The sequence below is a fragment of the Carcharodon carcharias genome, chromosome 13, assembly GCF_017639515.1.
Source record: "Carcharodon carcharias isolate sCarCar2 chromosome 13, sCarCar2.pri, whole genome shotgun sequence".
Lineage (NCBI taxonomy): Eukaryota > Metazoa > Chordata > Chondrichthyes > Lamniformes > Lamnidae > Carcharodon > Carcharodon carcharias.
This window is the reverse complement of record NC_054479.1, coordinates 43,633,853-43,656,283: the sequence shown is the minus strand read 5'-3', so window position 1 is coordinate 43,656,283 and position 22,431 is coordinate 43,633,853. Positions and strand designations below refer to the sequence as shown.

Sequence of the window (22,431 nt, the reverse complement as noted above, 5' to 3'; positions counted from 1 at the left end):
CTGTGGCTGGTCGGCGCCTAGCGACACCCAATGTCCAAAGATACTGCCTGCCATTCCTGCAGGTGACTCAGAACCAGTGTCACTGACGACTGTGCATGTCTTGGGACCTGGTGGCTCACATCTGCCATTTACTGCCACTGGCGCCAAGGGGTCATGGAGGGCATCCAATGCCAGTGGATGTGAAAGTGACTGCGGCGCTCAATTTCTATGCTAGTGGCTCCTTTCAGGGCTCCACAGGTGACCTCTAGGATTTCACAATCCGCCACCCACAAATACATCCGTGAGGTCACGAATGCCATCTTCTCCATGACACAAAACTTGGCATTTCGCCCAGGACCTGGACAGCCATGGTGCAAGGGCCATTGGATTTGCCCTGATCTTGGGATTGCCACAGGTTCAGGGTGTGATTGACTGCACTTGTGGCGCTCAGGTCTCTATCACTACGCTCAGTGGACTTCATCGACCGTAAGGGCTTCCACTCACTCAACATGCAGCTGGTATGCAACCACCAGAAACGCATCCTGCGGGTATGCGCATATTTTCCAGGGAATGTGCACATCCTGAATTGCTCGCAGATCCTAGCAGTCTTCCAGGATTCACAGAGGCTGCAGGGTTGGCTCCTTGGGTACAAGGGCTGTCCCCAGAGGCCGTGGCTGATGACACCCGTGTGGTGGCCTCAAGCTGCAGCAGAGAGAAACTATAATGAGGCTCATGCAGCAGGCTCGCAACTTGGTAGAACAGATCATCGGGATGCTGAAGATGCGGTTCTGGTGCCTGGACCGGTCTGGTGGAACCCTGCAATACAGTCCACAGAGAGTGTCATGCATCATCGTCGCCTGCTCTGCCCTTTACAACCTGGCACTGCAACGGGGAGAGGAGTTGGCTGAGGAGGAGATGGAGGAGCTGCATGTCTCCTCCAGTGAGGAGGACGCCGACAGGGATGAGGGTGAGGTGGTCCTCGGTGGTGACAACGATGGGGATGAGGCTCTCTCACAGGCTAGGCGAGGCGGGCGCGCTCGGGAGGCCCTCGTAGCTGCCAGATTTGTGGAGGATGATGACGACATGCAGTGGGATGACCCTGTAGATCCTCAAGTCGCAGTTGTGAATGTTTGACTCTAGTCTGGCTTATTGCAGTGCCAATATCCTCTGTGAGAATGCTCCTGTCATGGAGATGTAGTGCAGGCCCTAATAGTCGCTGAATTGCAGGAGGATGATGACAGCATGCAGTAAGGACACTCCTCTGCAAGGCATTTGCGCTAGCCAACGTTGTCACCACCTCCCAAGCCAGTTTGGTGACATTGCTACCCATCCTGCAGCCAGAGCAGGGGTAGAGCAAATTCCATCAGGCCTCCATGGCATCTAGCAGTCGCTCAAGGGATCCGTCGTTGAAGCGGGGGATGCAGTCTTTTTACCTTTGCTGGCTATATCTCCCAGCCAGCAGTGGCGAGCTGTTGGCAATGAGTGCTTTGCTGGCGGCTGCCTTTTAAAGATGGCGGCTGAGGTGATGGCGAGTGGGCGAATGAGAGCCTGTGTGCCATGGTAAAGCCATGTTTCCTGTTAATGCATAAATAATGAGGCGGGCTCGGGAAGATATGGCGTGAAAACCTGCCATTTTTGTTGGCAGATAGGACTCCATTTTACCAGCCCACCACTGCACTTAGTGGAATTCTGGGAAAATTCTGCCCTTTGGATATCTTTGCTGCAGCATGTATTGTTTGCAAGCTTTTGGTTTTTATAACACTTATGCCAGTTTGCACAAGCTAAGCATTAAGACAATTTGATAAATATCCAATGCAGTGGCAGTCATGTAATATGACATAAATAAATTTATCAAACGATATCTCTCAAAATTACAGCAGTTTTTGCAGCGCTGGTTATTATTGATTTTGATTTCTGGAATTTGACCTGCAAGATTATAAAACTCCTTTACAATATGTTTTTGTCTGTTTTCAGTTTCTTCCTTGAATCAATGTCAAGATTAAGGAATCATGTCATCTGTGTATACCTCAGATTCTTAATAGCTATACTGATTTGTTGTTTACGGCATTTCAGTTACTGGTATATGCTTTAATAGCATTGGTGTTTATTTTGAGCTCTTGAGGTTTGTCAGTCTTATTTCTAAGTGGATTCATCACAGTAAGCTGTAGAAGGTTTCTATAATTATTTTTTCAGTTCATCTTTTTCTTCTGAGACAAAATAGGGTAGAGCATAAAAATGAAGACGGGATAAGTTGTGTATTCACTGTTTTGTGAGGTTTCATATAAATTTAAACTGATCAAAATAAGACAGTGTACATCTCAGAATCTTGGTATAAAATATACTGTATTTAAAGATCTTTGGTAAATGAAATGTGAGCAATTTCAATGGTTCTATGATTAGTAAAATCATCACGATGTTAAATTTGGTATACCTTGCGGCATACAATTGAAAAATCCCATGTAACCCTTTTACATGAGATGCCTATGTGAAGCATTGAGTTATTAAGTTCATAACATTTTAAAGGCCCAGGTTTTGAGGTCAGCATACAAAAATTGTGTTTGTTGTTTATCACACTGGGCAGCTGTTATGACGGAGCTGAGCAAGCCAAATCTCACAGGGAAACTTGCCTTACTGATAACTTTTTGTTTGTTTTATATTTTGAAAATGGGGGGGAAACTACTGATCCCAGAAGCATAGAATCCCAGTAAAATTAAAAGATTTATTAACAAGAAGAAAAAAAACTTAGACACACAAGATTATAATTGCACTGTTGAAACAGTCTTAAAAAGCATTCCCCAAAAAAAAACCCACTTGGCCAGAACACACAAGTAAACTACTTGGCAACAGCTCTCTTATAGATTTTTAATCATAAAAATCTAGTAATGTTGCCCAAGGCAAAAACTGCTGCTACTTGAATAAAGTATGCCACACAACTTCTCATGCTCTTCTATTCTGCTGTGGAAATCCAAAGGAAGTTCAGAAACAGACTGCTTTCTGAAAACAAAGATTCTCTGGCTTGAAACTGGATAGCAGCTTCAGATTCACAACTTCTCTCAGCACAGAGCTGGTCTCAAGACATCTCCCCCACATAGCCACTTCAACTCAACTAAACATCTTTCCTTAAATATATCTTTTCTGCCATTTCATCCTAGACTCCATTGTCCTAAGCACCTCTTTAAACTCAATTTTTCCAAAATATAAACATTTTTCATATCTTTCTATTGCCTCCACTTTGGGTCAAATAAAATTTAATAACCTTCCCTTGTTTACTTATGAAACTTTTGTAATTTGTAAAAGTCCCTTAACCTCCCTCTGAAATTTAGCAGCTGAAAAGTCAAGTCCTTACCTATCACCTAATGCAAATTTTAAAACCCAACTTATTTAATTTTAATTTCAACTTCTCCATAGCCTCTCATTACAAATGCATGCATCTGGCACCTTTTCTTTCATCTCTCAGTTCCCATAGACAAGCTATCGTTATTAACCTTCCTCCAGTTGAATTACCCATAGAAAAACTTGCACGTGCGCGCGCACACACAGCCTTCTTTACAGAAGATCACCATTTTCCCAAAAATATTTTTAAAAAATCTTCACAGCAGCAAGTGCCTAGACTTTTTGTGGGCTTTGAGTGGTAACTTGTTGTATTTGGAGATCATTTCCAGCACTGTGTTCTCTACAGATCTCTGGCATGTGTGAGCAAATCAAGCAACAGATTGAAACATGCAGAGCCTAAACCAATAAGTATAATTCTGTTTAATTCAATGTAAAATCATGAACAAAAAACAAAATGGAGAGGAAAAGAAAGATGGGATAATGAGAAAAGTGATGGGAAGAAAAAAGTAAAGTAAATTGTTCTAATTTTTAAAACAAATTTCCAATACTAATTAAATTCCCGAGGAAAGAGACCCACTCTGGTAAAATTACATTTTCCATCCTGGAGAGGTTGGCAGTAGTTATAACTGATCATGCCATGAAAAATTCACTTACACCAGAATTCATTGTCGTGTTCAGTGGATAGCTAGTGAGTGATTACAATAACCTTGTGCCCTTACATGGACTTCAATGCCAGGTCTATCGACCAGGAATGATAAGTGCAGCATATAGAGGGCAGGGTTACTTGAGCAACAGTTTCCAGTTTAGTTTTTAAACTGTGCATATGCAGGCTCTGAAATAACTCCATATTAGCAATGAGTGTTGTTAGCCTTATTCTTAATGCAAAATCCAAGCCATTGGCTTGTGACACACACTGCTAAGGTTAGCCTCTAATGTACTTGTAGCCTCTGCCCACTGCATGGTGAACATTTTTATCAGTTATGTTGCCACTCTGGATCTATTCCTGAAGGTATTGCCACATGATCCCTTGCTTCCCAAAAAGTAAACAGCCTTTCAGTCACACAATATTCTCCCCCAGAGCCATTATTATTGTAGCTGATAAATGAAAGTGTCTAAAAAATAATCTTTTTTCCACTTTAATGATTTTTCTCCTGGGTTGTTTGCCACAGTGTCAGGGAGATGTTGCCTTCCAAGTCCAGGACATTCTGGGGAAGTCCTGGTAAGTTGGCAACCCTGCTTGTAGCTTGAAGCTCAAGTCCCCAAATCGCTCTATTCCTCTTAATTCCAAGTGCCAAGAGATGAACAGTGGATTGGAGAAGGTTAAAAAGGATCCTCATGAAGGGTCTGAAGCATCAACAGGCATGAAGATAAGTGCAGCAAGCCAACAATCTTATATCAAGTAGTGCAGGCCAGTAGTCAAAAGTATTTATCACTCATGATAAGCATGTAAAATAATTTGTCAGGCAAAATGATAGTCAGAAGACATTGAATGTCTTTGAACCACAGTTTGCTGCTAGCCAGATTTGGGATAAAGGAGAGACAAATTTTGATGGGCTGAATGGACCTTTAATGTTATTTCTGCTCTGTGACTAGCATTATATTAAGATATGGCATTTCTTGCTGGTCACATTAGGCCCTTACTTATTTTGCAGTAATTGCACCATTGTTGAATTCTGCTACTGATGGCCACTTGAGCTTCCTCATCTCTTAAATAATTTGCCAGGTACATGTCACTTTGGTGCACAGGACTGATTATCTATGGCACCATGCATGAGGTTGCTATGGAATGTTCTGACCAGATCCCATCTCTCATTGTACATGAACTGAAGAGCTATTTTCATCAAGTTTAGATACACCAGCCACAGCAGGTGTCTCAGATATACTCTTTCAGTAGTGAACTTCTAGTAGTTTGATCATCTGCTTGCTTAGATGGCTTGTTTAAGTTAATAGACCTGTGAAAATTGTAATATAGAATCTGTTAATTTCATTTTTTTCAATCAAATTAATATAGGTGGGATTTCAGGACTGTTTTAAAGGAGGCAAATGCAGTAGAGACGTAGGGAGGGAATATCAGAGCTTAAGACCTGCGCATCTGATCACATGGCCACCAACGGTGGTGTGATTAAAGTGAGGGATGCTTGAGATCAGAATTGGGCAAACACAGATATCTTGAATGGTCGTGGGGCTGGACAAGATTATAGAGATGAGGGGGGATGAGGCCATGAGGGATTTGAAAACAAGGATAAGAATTTTAAAATCTAGACTGCTTGACCTGGAACCAGTATAAGTTAGCGAGCACAAGGGTAATGGATGAATGGGACTTGATGTGAGTAGTAGGTTGAATAACATTCTTCACTGGCTTAATCTTGTTTGCACTTCACTCCATTGATCAATTCAGTGAAACAGTTATCAAGGATGAGAAATGTCTGCCACGTTATGGAATTGCACCATTTGAAATGTTTTTCTGACATCATCTGCCTCCTTTCCACAGTCCATTTCTTCACTTCCCATGTACGTGATCAAGCACAGGTTTTTTTCTGCTCGTGCCTGATCCCGCCCATTGCCTGCACTGATTGGCTGCTTTTGACACTGCCAGGACAACACTCATTGGCAAAGTAGGACATGCCAGATTTCCCAGTCCCTCCTTTCTTGTTTCGTCAATGTGAGGAGGTTTCTGTTTGTTGAGCGTTAATGGTGGGTTTTGTTGTTGTAAAGGCGGAGGAAGCAGCAGGTGCTTTCTTCAAACCTGGAGCGCAAGCTGAACAAGGTAAAGGGAGGCTGAATCAAGCACCACCTCCACATTAAGTTGCTAGCCAGAGAAATTGACTGCTTTAAATAAGGTCTAGTTCAGAAAGTCGTGACTGCAGCCTTTTTTTAAAAAGCTGCAGGGGTAAATTACTGTGATTAAACTAAGGCATCATATGGCCACAGTATGAAAGTGAGCTGGTGCAGGCTTGGAGACATCACAATCCGCTGGGATCCTGCCTTTGCAGGTTTGCAGCCACTTTACACAGTGGATAAATAAGTCAGTGAACACAACTGGCAGGTTGTGCCCACCATCCCAAGACTGAGCACAAAGGTTTAATGTATCAGTCTTAGCATGTCAAATCCTGGGATCAGCCTCTGTGCAAATGGGCAGTTAAAAACTAGGATCCTCTTAGGATGGATGGCTCAGTTGCCTTCACTAGTTAAACCATCTGGGGAGGTTGAGTTGAGTCACTGCTCTGCACCTTCACTACCAGCCCCAACCACCGGACTCACAAGCGCAAAATCTTCCTCGCTATTGATTCAGTTTGGAGGCTTCAAGAGCTGAGGAGCTCTGTTGTTGAGCTGTTGGCAGGTAGTAGTTTGCACTTATTTGTTCAATATTCTGCTCTTTTTAGCGCTAAGGTGCTGGTTTTAATTACCAGATTGTGCAGCGATGCTGGTTGTTGAAGTTCAGGCCTATGAGGATCTACGTGAGAAGTCAATTAAACTGTCAGTCAGCCTCGATTGTACGCAGCCTGCCTTTGTTTTTTTTTTACGACATCTTGAACTCAAGCAATTGAATTTGAATAAAGGGTTTCAGCATGCCCTGAAAACACAACTGCTGAACTGTCAAAGAGCCCCAGCAATGACCGCATTCCATGCCCCCAAGCCACGTGCTAACCTGACATGAGTGTCTACTGGTGTTGGCTGTGGAGTGAAGGAGGCACAACATACTCTCCTCGCTTGGCTGTAGCTGATACTTTGGTTGGGTTAATATTCTGTTCCTTTATAGTGAGAAGTGGAAACTCAGCATCCTGGCCAGATCAGGTGATTGTTAGATTAGAATGCCCAACTGCATTCATCTTCTACTTTTACAATTTGTGATGTGTCAGAAGATGTGCAAAGGTTTGTCGGTGCAAAGATTCCAGTTCACAGAAGTTAATAGGTTAACAAATCCAGTAAGTAAATCACTGGCAGCTGCAGTAGTCATTCCGTGGTTGCTACCAGTGTTTAGAGCAGACCCAGTTACTCATGCATGGAACGTGGTCAGAATGAATATTTCTCATGATCTTGCTGCTTTCTGTTTTGACCTGAAGTTGTTCGTAAAATACTTTGATGTCCTATGTGCGGTGATGCATACACGTGATGAAATGTTGAGGTCACTTTGGTGGATTTATGGAATGCACTGGTCCACAGTCTTGATGGTAATAGAAAGTAAATGAAGAAAAAAACTAATGTTTCTACCACTTGAAGTCTAATAATTCCACCTATTTGAAGTGGCCTAGAAGTGTTTACATTCAATACTGATCATAAAAAGTGCTTTAAGTACATGATTCCTTGTCACAAAAACTTTTCAGACCTTTTTTGTCTTTGGCCTCTCTAATCCCTGAATTATATTTGAGATGCAATTTTCATACATGCACGATTGGCACCCAGGTATGTAATCTGGAGATTGAATCCACCAACGTGATGATGAGTTTGTGGAAGTTTTTTCATTGCTGACCATAGTTATTCCTAGGAGAGTAGGATAAACTTACAGCCAAGTTTGCTGTTTGATTTTCAGGTGTATAATATCAATGTAGAATTTAATCCAATCTTGACTGGTTCACTTAGTTTTTTTGCAATACAATACTTAATACAGAATTTATGTGCATTAGTTAGCCGTTCAGCATAATGATAAAACCACAAAAGCACTGGAATCATTTGCTGTTAACTGTGAACAACAGCGAAAATAACCTGCATTTATATAACACCTTTAGCAGAGGAAAGAAGAGCCAAGATGCTTCAGAGAGGCACATGGAAAAAAAGATGCTGAATCTAAGGCAGTGTTAAGGAAAGTGCCAAATGCTAAATTGGAAAAAGATGAAGGGATAGGAGGATTACAGAGGTACCTTAGGAAGTTGAAAAGACAGCCCCCATTGGTGAGGTTAATGGAAGGGTCAAAATAATGGAGATATCAGGAGCAGTTAGAGATGGCAAGGGATAAGGCCCTTGTGAGATTAAAACACAAGGATGGCAACTTTAAGTTTGCTGCCTTATGGGACTTGCGGCCAATATGGGGAAAGCAGGAATGATGGGTGAGCAAACCTTGGCATGGGATAGGATAGATATAGGAAGGGGAAAGGAATAGCTGGTAAGGTTAGAGATAGGGAGGGGAGAAGCCATGAAGGGATTTAAACATAAGGATGAGAATTTGAAATTTTGTTGTTAGACTGGCAGTAACTGTCGATCAGCGAGCACAGATGTGACGGAAAAACAGGATTTGGTGTGTGTTAGAATTCAAGCAGTGGAATTTTGAATTAGTTGAGGTTTATGAAATGTAGAATGCGGGAGACCATCAAGGAAGCATGGAGACAGAGGAGTAAATTTGTGTTTCAGCACCTGAAGCATGAAGGAAAGGATGGAACTGGCCAATGTTATGAGGGTACACGTCTTAGTGGGAGAAGATTATGAGGTCAAAATCGCAGCTCTGGACTGAATCAATTTCAAAGTTATAGAAAGAGAAGGCATTGTTGAAATGCTCTGGCTGCAATTGGTAGATAAACGTAGAGCCAAGCCTGGGCGGCCCCACTGAACTGAACTACAGAGGACAGGTGTTGGAGGAGCATGGTCTGTCTAATGTAGCCAAAGGCTACAGTCGAGTCCAGGACAGACAATGTGCTGTTTTCACAATCTTCAAGAATGTTTCGGTGTTTTGGAATGGTGGAAACCTGATTAGAGATTTTCAACTAAAGAATTGCAGGAAAGTTGGTCATGGACCGGGGAGGTGATAACAGGTTCAAGGAGTACCAAACAGGAGAAAGGGAAATTAGAGATGGAATGGTAGTTTGCAAGGACAGAGGGTTCGATGGTGCCATTATTGAGTAGGGGTTGCTAACAGTTTTAGAAAGGTTGGATATTGTATCTGAGCAGAAGAAACTGCCCAGACTTGGCTCTATGTTTATCTACCTGCGGCCAGAGCATTTCAACCAATGTCTTCTCTTTCTATAATCTTGAAATTAATTCAGTCCAGAGCCGAGATTTTGACCTCATTATCTTCTCCCACTAAGACTTGTACCCCCATAACATTGGCCGGCTCCATCCCTTCCTTCGTGCTTCAGGTGCTGAAACGGTTCCTTTACGGTGGAGGCCTGAAAGAGAAGTTGAGTAGTAAGCAGTTTATTGGGGGTGGGGTTGAGGGAGCAGGAGGTTGGTTCAGTAGATGAGATGAGTTTGGGACGGGCTTAGAGCAATGAGACAAACAGGAGAATAACATAAATTTTGGGCTGGGAGATGTTTGGACTGGTGGGAAAGCAGCATAGACAGCTGAATGAATACTCTGTCTATATAGCTGACAAATAAATTGATGAGAGAGAGCCTTACAGTTATTGAGAGAGGTTACTGGAGGAAGGGGAGAGAGGTTTTAGGAAGCAGTTGGTCATGGGGAAAAAAAACCTGGGAATTGTATTCACTCACCATAATGATCCTGGAGCAGCAATGGTTTTAGCAGAGAACAAGCAAACAAAGTTTTTGTAAAGCTGTTAAGGTTAATGGGAGCTGAAGTTGAAAAGCCTTCAAGTTTAGCTGTCTGCATCCTAGAACACAAAGGAAATTTAGACAGAAATGGTTATTGGAGACATTTTTTGAATGTTTTAGAAATCTGAATTCTGCTGAACAATTGAAGGATTATAAAAACATCCCTGTTCACGATTACACCAGAAAATTTTAATCCAGTCACTTAAATTGTTTGGGGATCAACTCTGTAAATGAAATGAAATTAGTGAAGACTTGGATGCAAGGTCATACCTGAATAATATATTTGTTTTATGTAAGGACATTGAATGATGAAAATGTGGTGGGTGTTGTATATGGACTTTTAAGAACACATTTCCTAAGGCACCTCATGAGGCTTTTTACAGAAATTAAGACATGGCACTGAAAGACATGTTGCTGAATAGGTAGAAAATGGCTTGGGGACAAACAGCGGAACATGGTTTAAGATGTTTTGTGTACTGTTATGTGGATAACCGTGTGCCTCCGGGATCTCTGACCTGTTGTTTCCATTTTGGGCAAGGACGTGCAGTTATATTCAAGGTTGCTTATATCAACTTAAGGGGTGTTATAAACTGAGAAAGATTAGAGGAGACATAGTTTGGTAAACTGGGCAGATGGTAGATGTAGTTCAAAGCCAAAAAATGTGAAATAACATTTTGGGGAAGGAACAGTGAAAATCAACATTCTGAATGGGGAAAAAAAAAATCTTTGAAGTGGAGAAACAGCAGTTTATGGCTCCAGCTATGTTGAAGTTCAAGATAGTACTGTAGTGCTAATAATACTGTGTAATGAGATAAGCAAATGACAAATTATATTCTGGCTTTTATATGTTAGCATAGAGGGTTAGTGGAAGACTTTTTGTACAGGCTTGTGAATTGGTAATAAATGGACATAAACAGGATGAGCACTCAGAATTGAGGAGAAATTTGAGGAATGTTTATCAGCCAGGATTCGTAAGAGCATAGATTGCTTTACCCCACAAGTGTCCATAGATGTAGAACCAAAGCGTTTACAAGGGATTTGGCAAGTATCTGAAAAGGAAAAAAAATCTAAGAGTACAAGGAGAGTAGCTTAAAGAGGCAAAAGCACCAATACGGGTTTGGGTTGTAATTTTTATGACTCTTAAGGAGTAATAAGTAAATATGTCCAGGCAAGAAATATGAAATGAACTAAATAATTTGCTTATCGGAATTAGTTGATTTAATTGGAAGTGATGATAAACAGTACTGCTTGTAAATTGTGGTTGAACTGCACTCTGGAAACATCATCCGGCCTTTTTACACAAAATTCAAAAAACAGTGCTTGATTTTTTTTTTCAATATAACTTGAAAGGCTAATTTCAGTGCAATGTTACCATCAGCATGCTGCAACTACACAGTGGACAGTTAATATTAAAGTGCGAATTGTTGCAGGAATTAAGTAACTGACATGGAATGTGATAAATTTAATCTCATCCCATATTACACTGCTTTAATTTTTTCATTGCTGTACCCAAGCACCATTTTCCATAGATTGATGCATACTCCAATGGTTATTAATTTCATCTGCTTTAAATCCAAATGTATGCAAATCAGTTTCAAGCCAGCTATGAATGAACTTGAAGGTCCAACTGAAGAGTTGTGTAACCAACGTTCAGATCACATATTTTCCTTTTTTCTCTTCGCATAATAGGAATATGAAATCTAAACCTGATTGTATTAATACAGCCAGTTATTAAGAAAATAAAATTCAATTATATTTTTAGACAATTAAATCTATTTCAATTTTTTTATAAATCCAATATGATGGTTAATGTGAATGTTTGTTAATTCCACATTAAGTAGATTTTAAAAGATCAAAGAAATCGTAACTTGGATGTATTAACAAAAGAGGTTAGTTGTTTGGTAGTTGCTGAAAAAGAGGAGACATTTCTAAGCCTTTCACTCATCAGGACACTTGCGAGAATACCATGTCTCTTTTCAGCAATAAATAAGAGATTAGCTTTTTTTGCATTTACTGGGATAGTTTTGGAATTTTAAAAAATAGTTGAGTTAGTAATTTAAGAAAAGTAAAATGGTTTCACACAAAATCTATATGCCTTTCCTTGTTTCATTTGCAATGCATGTGGCATTGAGCATGAACCATGTTTCATAATCGTTAATAAACAATTTGAAAAGCTTCTCACAGGGTGTACACTAAATATGTTGAGATTATGTTCACTCAGTGTTACTGCTCTTTGTTCTCGAGGGCTTTTCAGCCTTTAAAGTAAATACTGGTCAATCTTGGAGTTGGGGTGTGGGGACTGGAGAGTCCTATTAGACTTGGGGCAGAATTATCTTTTTGATTAGAGTGTATTAGATTCTGCTTATGCATGTTTTAAAATCTATTTGTTCTTCAGGAAGGAGAAAGTTATTGATTTCTGAAATTAAGATTTGGATATTTTGATCTTTTATATTCAATAGGATTAGCATAGATAAAAACTTGACAGCAAGATCAATATAGCACAGAAGGAGGCCATTCAGCCCGTTGGAGCTAAATATTTGTATTTCGTTTGGGACAATTTTTTAGGAATCAAGCCGTATATTTCTGGTTCGTTTATCTGTTGAGGTATGGAATGACTATTGCCAAGAGAGATGAGAAAATCCAGAGTGATTTATTGAAATTCAGGACAATAGGGTGAAGCTGGCCATGTACTTGGAAATCTAAATTGTATGCGGTATTCTCTCAAGCGCAGCAACTTTCTATGATGAAATAAAAACAGGAAAGATATACTCGGGTTATGCAGCACTGCGGAGAGAGAAACAAAATTAATGTTTCAGGTCAGTGACCTTTTATCACAACTGGAAAAAGTTTGACATTTTTGTAGGCTTTAAGCATGTACAGAGGAAGAGAAGCAAAGGGATGATGGTGCAGGCCAAAAGGGAATTCTACTGAGAGACGTAAAGAACCAAAGAAGGGTCTGTAGGAAGTGTAAATGGCACTGGCAGAATATTACCAACAGATGCTGTATGGAAAAATTGGAGCAGTGGTAAGGTTTTGAGCTTTTTCCGAAAACGAAGCATGCTTGGAGCAATGCCTTCTAGCTAGTGCAGAAGCTGAAATGTCATCATGCAGGTTTTGTGCAGACCGTGAAGAAATATCTTAAAGGATCCTCTTTTGAAAATCATGTAGAATTGATCAAGATGGAAAAGTAAAGCTGCTTAGTGAAATTATTGGACTAAATATCTCTTTTCAATTCAGAAATGTTAATGTGCCATTTTGATTTTGAAAATTAAATATAAGTTTGTATGTTTGGAAGGAGTTAGAACATTGTACCACAAGATTTATGAATGTTGGAAACTGTTACATTTTCAAAATGCCTACTTTCTGATGTCCAACAGAAACTATTGGAAGGTGAATCGTAAGTATTTTAGTGCTAAAAGGAGAAAATGTACTGACTTGTCATTAAGACATAATGGTAACAAAAGCAATTTTGCTAATATACATACTCTATATCTGGGCAAATTTCTAGTGTAACAACAATTTGTGGTTTTACTTAATTGTTTGGATTAGATTTTGGATTTCGATTGTATACCCATGTATTTATATTGATCAGAGCTGTGATTATTGGCTCTGAAAGGCAAGCAATTTTAGTTGCATATTGCTGAAAAAAGAGGCATTCCAGCAAAGGTTTTCATCTTGCATTCATTAGGATAGCTCAAGAATTTTCCAACAGTAATGGGCGAACAACAATTTATACTGCATGAAAAGAGAGTACTGATTGGTTGACAAGTGGACTCTGGTGGAGGCGTTGCACTCTTTTTGCTAGCTATCCTGATGAGTGCAAGACAAAAAGCTTTGATAGCATGGCTCTCTTTTTCCAGCATGGCTCTTTCTAATGATGCTCAAGCTCTGTAGTACCAAACGGCAACTTTAGGTACATTAAGAAATCTTGCACGCTGTACCTGTAACAAAATAATGTGCATATAATACAACTCTTATGTATGGCATTTTTAATAACATTACTTTAAAATTTAAATGGCTGATGCACAATATGTGAAATACAAATACTGTTAAGTATAGTACTGTATTGAAATAGTTTTTTTCATGTTGGCTCAATTCACTTCCAGGAGTAGGCCTAATAAGAATTTTGGACTGAATGTAACATAAATAGATAATGATAGGCTTGCTTACATTGATCATCCATTACAAAATGGCTAGGACTGGAGTAAAAATTGGCATGAAATTGAGGAAATTTATTGTGCATGTCTTCCTTCACCCTTGCTGACTTGCTTCCAGAGAAATTCCTTAATTGTTATGCCAATCTTTCTTTTGATCTGTCAAATTACACAGTCAAAAATTATGTTGACTATTTTGGTTGCAAAGTCTTCACTGATTAAATACAATGTTGCATGCCTACAGTACAGTTCTGAAGTAAAATTCCTTATGGTTAGAATTTGCTTTGAGTACTTTTGGTGAATAATTTATTTCCAGCTATGCTGGCATGGACATCGTGAACAGTCACTTACGACAGGCAGGACATTGAATCCCAAACCCATTGAGGACTGTAGTAAATCTGTCACTTGAACTGGACAAATTGGCATCTGTTATAAACATTTCATGTGGTTGTGGGGTTTGATCTTTTGCTAGATTTGATGAACAGAAGCTTTACAAACATAGACTTTGAGTTTCAGGCACAGCTGTAAAATAACTTCGGAGATTTAAAGAGAAGTCTAAATTGTGCCATTTTAGATGGTAAAACTTAGTTGAGTGCCAGAATCAGCTATTGAGCTCCATTTACCACTGTGCCATGCTGCAATATCATGTTAGGTTTAAGTTTCTGTTCTCTTGAAAGTGAATTTGTGAGCAGATTTAAAACAAAATCTCAGTATAGTATGCTAACTTTCTTTGTTAGCTGCAGCTGATTTCCTGCATCCCTGGAATAAATTGGATGCAGTTCATAATGGATAAAACTCATGCACAAACCAGTCCATTAAAAGTGGCTTATTGCATTTTAAAACTTTTGGCAACTATTTTGACAAAGGGGCAGTAGTTTGCATCAGGAATGGTTAGGCCCAACTTTAAAAATGGAGTGGATTCTACAACCCCATTAAGTGTTCTTGCACAGGAATTGAGTAAGTACATCATCATTTTAGCTGTTTGTTAGAACTGTTGTAATTATTACTACCTGTTTACTTTTATCTGTCCTGATATAGCTTGATAAATAATACTAAACATGAAGATGAATCTGTTCACAAAACTTCAAATCATTAAATTGATGTATCTGAAACAGATGTATGTCTATACTGCAGAAATGTGAAACATTTCAGACCTTGTTTAAAATTGAACTTGAGTTAGAAATATTTAATATTGTGATACATCAGGATGATAAATGACTCAATCGTAAACTAAGTCACTGCTCAAGTGGAATTAATGTGTGTGAGATGTGTGTGTGTGTATATATATATATATATGTATATATTTTTTTATATATATATATATATGTGTAATACACACATCCCCATAGGCCTTTGATCTTTATTCACATGTGAAAACATAGTAATTAAAAAAAAATTATATCAATCAGGATGGATCCTGGTGTGGGCTGGTTTCAGTCATACTGCAACTGGCATTATTGATTAAGTTCACAGTTTGTATTCAGAATGTAATGATCTGAACTTTTGAACTTTACTTTTGAATTTGCCATTTTTGAAGATGATAGTAAGTTAATGTAATTAGTGAGATTTGAAATACTACATAGTAAAGAGAACAGATTTGGTACAAAAAATCATTTTTAAGATGGGTGCCAATTACACTTCTGCGATCGTCAATTGTGATCTTCAATTTTTTACCATCCTGTTAATTTCTTAATAACCCAGTGGGTGCAGTGCTTATTTTTAGGTTTTAATTTCCTTTTGGTCACAGCTGAAGAAACAATTCTTAGCAAATGAAAGATTAATTTAGGAATGTTCCAAAAAAACCTCACTTGCCTAATGGTGAACAACTTTTAGAATTTCCTTCCGTTCTGTGTTTCTATATGCATTGTAAGGATAACTACATCTGCATAAGAAAACTTGAAACAGCACCTGGATTTTTGCCCATCACTCGTCTCTCTTTGATGGATTGTAGACAATATTTGCATCTATTGTGGATGATACCCAACTCATTTATTGTTCTTTGGAATACTGCATATTTTAAACCACATTTCCCACCACTTTCCTTCCTTTTCACAGGATTAGCTTGTGAACTGCCATGTTCCACCAATGTGCAGTGTTTCTTTATTTACCATTACCATACGTTTTACTGTTAGCCTGCCATGTGTTAAAAGACAGGCCTTTTAAGATTGAGATGCAGAGGAATTTCTTCGCTCAGCGGGTGGTGAATCTTTGGAATTCTCTACCCCAGAGGGCTGAGGAAGCTCAAATCATTGAGCATGTTCAAAACAGAAATTGATAGATTTCTGGATACTAATGACAGCAAAGGATATATGGGGAGAGTGCAGGAAAGTGGTGTTGAGGTAGATGATCAGCCATGATCTAGTTGAATGTCAGAGCAGGCTCAATGGCCTGAATGGCCTACTCCTGCTCCTATGTTCCTATGTTATGTTTCTAAGGGGAAAATGAAGTTTTTGAACAGTGAAAATTCATAACTTTTTGTGATCTTTCACAGTGAGCACCTTTCCTGTTCCTTCACCTTCTTTCTGCATGGAGAGAGCAATGTCTGCACAAGTGTTGAAATTGCCCAACACCAACCTGTGTACCTTGTCAATGAAGAGCACATCAACATGGCACTCTCATCTGCCACACCTTTCCAAGGTTAATTACTAAAATATTTTTCTATAGCCACTTAAGTCAAGTCCTGCAATCTGAAGTACTGTTTGTTGATAACAGTATTGTATAGAAATTTCTGCTTTATTGTCATCCATTGTTGATTTTTTTTCTTTGGATTGATATAGAAACTTGAACTGAAACTCAGCAGTTGCATGTTTAATATTTTGCAAATGTCAGAAACCTGACTCATTAGGAACGTGTTTATTTCCCTCTTTTTAAACTTCATGCTGTAGTAAAGTTAGTTACAGTAGAAAACTTATGATATTGTCTTAAGAAAAGTAGCATGCATTTATATTGCACTTACTGTAGAAAGATATTCCTAAGCGATTCACTGAGTCTTAGTCTAAAGTGGAACACCAAGCCAAAGGAGATAGTAGGAAGAGTGGCCAAAAACTTGTCATACTGGTATGTTTTAAGGGCCAAAAAGAAGAGCAGAAGGTGGAATGTTTAAGGAGGGAATTTTAGAACTTCAAGCTGAAGGTATGTTCACCAATGGGTTAATTTAGAAGCGTTGAGGGATCAGGAACCATTGTTGCAGATTAGGATGCAGGGATGTAGACAAGTTTGATGTAGACATACGGAAAGCTGGCCAGGAGGGGATGGAGGTGGAACAAGGTTGCTTCAGAAACATTGTGGAAGGAGTAATAGCTGGCCTTTGCAATGGAACACGAGTTGGGAAGCTTATTTAGGGTCGGTTAGATTGCCAAGATTGTGAACAGTCTTGCTCAGACAGAGGCTGAGGAAAGGGATTGATTACAAGGGTGTGAGTTTGTGGTGTTTGTGTTTTGGGGAGTAGTAGATGAAAATTAGTCCTGTAAAGTGTTACATCTGTGGTGTGCTAGAAACGCTCATGTACTTGGTGTTGGCACTAAATCCAGATTTAAGGCAGGGAACTGTAGAATCATATTGCTTACTTGTTTTGAAAATTGGGTGGTTGTTCGATGTTTGAAATGACTTTCATAATGCCCACAATTGCATGTCCAAGTCTATCACTGTCACTGCTTTTGAGATTTTAAAATCTGCATCTCTTCAAAAGCTCCAGCCTTTTGGACCATTTTTAGCACTAGTTCATGATTCTTAAAATTATTTGCTACATTAGGCATCAACAACAAAACACTTACTGTATGTCTGGAAGAAAATTCAAAATATAATCTCATTTTTTGCAGTCATCATTAGTCCATTTGGATTGAATGGCACGCTTACGGGCCAGACGTACAAGATGTCTGATCCAGCTACAAGGAAATTGATTGAAGAATGGCAATACTTCTATCCAATGGTATTGAAGAAGAAAGAAACAAAGGAGGAAGAAGAGATGGATTGTGATGATGACTTCCCTGTAGCTGTTGAGGTTATTGTAGGTGAGTGTGGGGCAGTGTTACTAAAGCAATGCAGTTCCAAGATGGTTTAAAAGTTAACCATATGTATGGTCGAGATTGTGTTAACACCATTGTCATTTGTTTGAGTGTTTTAAATTACAGGCCCATTGACCTTCAGTTATTTTTAGCTTCTAATCAACTTAATTTTTGTACAGAAAAGAAATATCTGTATGCTTTTAGCAGAAAACTGGTCCATGTTCTGAATACTCCTTTAATGGAAACTAATACATTTAGATTATTAATATCCTCTTATTGTTTACAATTTCCATACAAAAATGTTAACGTGGTACTAATTTTACCCTTTTAACCAATGTTTAACCAAATAAATTTAAGTAATTAAATCAAACATTTTTTTAACAAATAAAGCTCTAACTGAAATTTTAACTCAGTTGGAGCCCTGGGCAAATCTGGGACTAAATTTGAGCAACATCAGTACTATGAGTTGTTGAATTTACATTTTTTTTTAAAAAAAGCAGCATGTGACAGTGTAAAGTCATTTAAACAGTATATGTGTTCTTTCCAATGGAACAGCAAAAATAATTTCCATGTTTCTCAAAAGTTTGCATTGCTTTTCGGATCATAGGGCCTAAGTAATATTAAATTAGTTGTGAAAGCTCTCTTAGCTTCCATAATTTGGTTCACATTTTCCATTCGTGTTTGAGAACTTTTTGCCATAATACAAGATTTCAAATATACAATTGTAGGATTTGCCTGATTGTCCAAGTTGTTAGTAACTTTTAAGATAAAATTGGATAACTGTGAGCAATTGTGATTTTTGTTTTGCAATGAACGTCTTCGGTCATTTTGAATACTGGGAAATGAAATAGATTCAGTAGTAAGCTGTGGCTAAATTCACAGATGAAGAGAGATTTTTGTGAACATTGTTCTGTATTTTATTACTCATTAAATTAGAATGATTGATATGTTTGATCAGATGCAATGTTACTTCTGCAGTCGCAAACAGCTTCTGATTGTGTTAGTAGCTTTCATTGCTTTTAGGCATGATATGTGGAAGTTGTGCTTGAAAACACATTTGTGATGGTGATAAAACCTCTAATACAGGGCATTTTACCTTGCTTTTGACTTGGACTCATTGACACTTTATAATGTACAGCTTTATAATACTCAGCTGTAATATCCAACCTCAGGAAATACTTCACACGGGACAAATAGGAAGGTTGCTTACAAGTAAATCAAATATTAATGGAATTGGAATTGCTTATATTTGGACAATTGTTTTGAAACTTGAAATAGTCAGTTATTACCTGAAATAAGGGTGATTTCTTTTGAGAACTGAAAATATCTCACCTTTAGGAAAGAAGAGGGAAGACATTTAAAAAATAATCAAAATTAATATATTCAACTGTTATGTTGAGAAGAATTTGCTTGTGACCTCCTAGTGATTAGTTTTAGTGCTTCCATGCGTTTTGAAAACATTATTTGTTTTTGCATTTCTGTAGGCGGAGTAAGAATGGTGTACCCATCAGCTTTCGTGTTGATTCCTCAGGGAGATATCCCTGTAATTTCAAATGCTGCTAATGCAGGAGGCCATACAAATCCAACACAAGGGCCAGGAAGTGTGAAAGACACCTTAAGTTGTGGATTGCCACTCACACCACCCACCTCACCTGAGCAGACGATAATAGGTATGTTTCCCACAAGTTGTTAATACAGATTTATGATATATCTAACTATTATGATGATCTATTCAGACTATTTTTACTTTGTAATACAATTATTGTGAAATAAAATCTAACAATAATTGTACCAGTAGATGTATATTAAATATTTGAGACTGAGCATCAGGCTACCTAAAAAGTCTTGCTTTCAATTTCACTGGTCATTTTTAGTGACCAATACTGTTTTTTAAGATTCCTACCTGGAATTCTACTAAATATGTTTTCATTTCTTTATTAGATTTCCTACTCCCTTTACAATCTTTTTATATTCCATTTTTATATTGCCCCTACATTTAAAAAAAAATTGCACTACGCTTATTATTTTGCCCATAACTTTGTATTTTGAATACCTGAATATATTTCTTTCCTGTTGTTAGCACCAATTCAGTCTGGGATTTGGGAGGAGGAATCGATAGTTATCATGATACTGTTCTGATTATCATCAAATCAATTTTCAAAGCTACTGGGTATCTTTGTGTACCAAATCATCAGGACCCCACAACAGAAAAATGTTAATATAGCTGCTGAATTTTTTAATTCATTTACCAGATGTGAGCATCACTGGCTAGGCCAGCATTTATTGCCCATCCCTAATTGCCGTTGAGAAGGTGGCGGTGAGTTGCCTTTTTGAATCGCTGCAGTCCCTGTGGTGTACACCCACAGTGCGGCTGGGGAGGGAGTTCCAGGACTTTGACCCAGTGACAGTGAAGAAACAACGATATATTTCCAAGCCAAGATGACGAATAGCTTGGAGGGGATCTTCCAGGTGATGGTGTTTCCATGTGTCTGCTGCCCTTGTCCTTCTTGATGGTAGTAGTTGTGGGTTTGGAAGGAGCTGCCGAAGGAGCCTTGGTGAATTTTCTGCAATGCATCTTGTAGATGGCACACACTGCTGCCACTGTTCGTTGGTGGTGGAGGGAGTGAATGTTTGTGGAAGGGGTTCCAATCAAGCGGGCTGTTTTGTCCTGCATGGTGTCCAGCTTCTTGAGTGTTGTTGGTGCTGCACTCATCCAGGCAAGTGGGGAATATTCCATCACACTCCTGACTTGCGCCTTGTAGGTGGTGGACAGGCTTTGGGGAGTCAGGAGGTGAGTTACTCACTGCAGGATTCCTAGCCTCTGACATGCTCTTGTAGCCACAATATTTATATGGCTAGTTCAGTTCAGTTTCTGGCCAATGGTAGCCCCCAGGATGTTGATAGTGGGGGATTCAGTGATGGTAATGCCATTGAATGTCAAGGGGTGATGGTTAGATTCTCTCTTGTTGGAGATGGTCTTTGCCCAGTATTTGTGTGGCACAGATGTTACTTGCCACTTGTCAGCCCAAGCCTAGATATTGTCCAGATCTTGCTGCATTTGGATATGGACTGCTTCAGTATCTGAGGAGTCGTGAATGGTGCTGAACATTGTGCAGCAATCATCGTGTACAGGATCTATGTTAGAAAATTCAGGTTTGCTCCAGTTGAGGTAGGCATACTATTCCAATTGAAGTAAAGTTTGAATTTTTGATGTTGGCGCCCCTAAAGATTTAGTTAGTAAAGGTACCACCTCATGCAGCACTAAACAGTACAGAGCAGTAAGTATCTTAGTTTTATATTCTGACCTTATCTCAGCTGTGCGAGTAGTTTGTGTTCTGCAATTGACTTGAGCTTTCCTAACCCTGCTAGATCGTTTGCATGTGTGTGTATCGGCTGAAAGCAGCCTCTGACTCCACTGTGATGGCCTAGAAACAATAGTCACTTGAGCAAAGTACCGGAGTTGATTCCAGTAATCAAAGTGTACTAGATCAAGATTAGCCTCCTTAGTAACGAAGGGGTAAAGATTGGTGAAAATAGATGGCAGTTTATTTTTCAGGTGGTAAATGGAATTCTGTAAGATGAAGCAAATTATTTGCAGCAAGTTATTTTAATTATTATTTATATCTATTTGAACACTCCATGGAATTTTTAAATCAAAATTATAGTGGCTGAGCAGCAAATCACTTAACGATATCTGTGGAAATTAGCAACATTTGTTGTGGGATATGGCATCCTAATTGGGTGCCCTAGCTATGCATTAATGATGTAATAAAGTCTATGATACTGGTTCTTAAGTCCAGATACAGATATTCTTAGTATATTAAACACAGCTGAATATTACGTGAAGCAGATGAGACAGACATTCTTCGTAATAAATGTAAGATATCAAATTTCGGGAAGCAAGTTACAAAGCCGCAATTCATTCCGAATTCTGATCTTGTATAGTGCAAGAACAATGTTTGGATAGCTTGAATGCATTATCAATAAAGGTAGAACAGCTGTTTTAAACTGAGACGTTTTTACTTGCTAACATTTAGAGCAATCTAGAATTGTGTTGTGTGATGAACTGTGGTAGGATCAACTTTTCTTTCCAGTTGAATATATGAGGATATACATAACACTGTTATGGGTGCAAGTATTTTAGTCAGGGGTATCCAGCTTCTTGGCTGAATGTGACCTGTTTTCCAATTTCACTTTTGCTCTTGAACTATTATCTGATCCCTCCCACTCCCTGCCCAGAGTCAGAGACAGTCAGTTGAGTAACTACTAAATGAAAAACAAACACCTCTGGAAAACCTGACAGAAACAACTGATCTATTAATGAGTTTGTGCAAATAGAATAAGTATTTTTTTGTTGTCTTACAGTAATTGCATCCATTTTACGTCACTGATATAAAGTCATAAAAATTAAATAATCCTGCTGGCCGTTGCCTGTGCTGTGCAAACATACTTGCCTTTTACTTTAAATCCCAGCTATC

The 22,431-nt window shown here is 38.8% G+C and overlaps 1 protein-coding gene across 4 annotated transcripts in view; it reads left to right on the top strand.

Moving 5' to 3' along the window:
* The window catches only part of LOC121285843 (mediator of RNA polymerase II transcription subunit 13-like), a 271,744-nt gene that overhangs the window by 172,210 nt on the left and 77,103 nt on the right, over window positions 1-22,431 (top strand). For 3 of the 4 annotated variants that reach the window (XM_041202724.1, XM_041202723.1, XM_041202725.1), the window contains 3 exons: window positions 16,441-16,586; window positions 17,768-17,959; window positions 19,438-19,623. In XM_041202724.1, the coding sequence (XP_041058658.1) occupies window positions 16,441-16,586; window positions 17,768-17,959; window positions 19,438-19,623 (524 nt within the window). The remainder of the gene's footprint in view (window positions 1-16,440; window positions 16,587-17,767; window positions 17,960-19,437; window positions 19,624-22,431) is intronic. The other variant, XM_041202726.1, reaches the window with a different exon arrangement.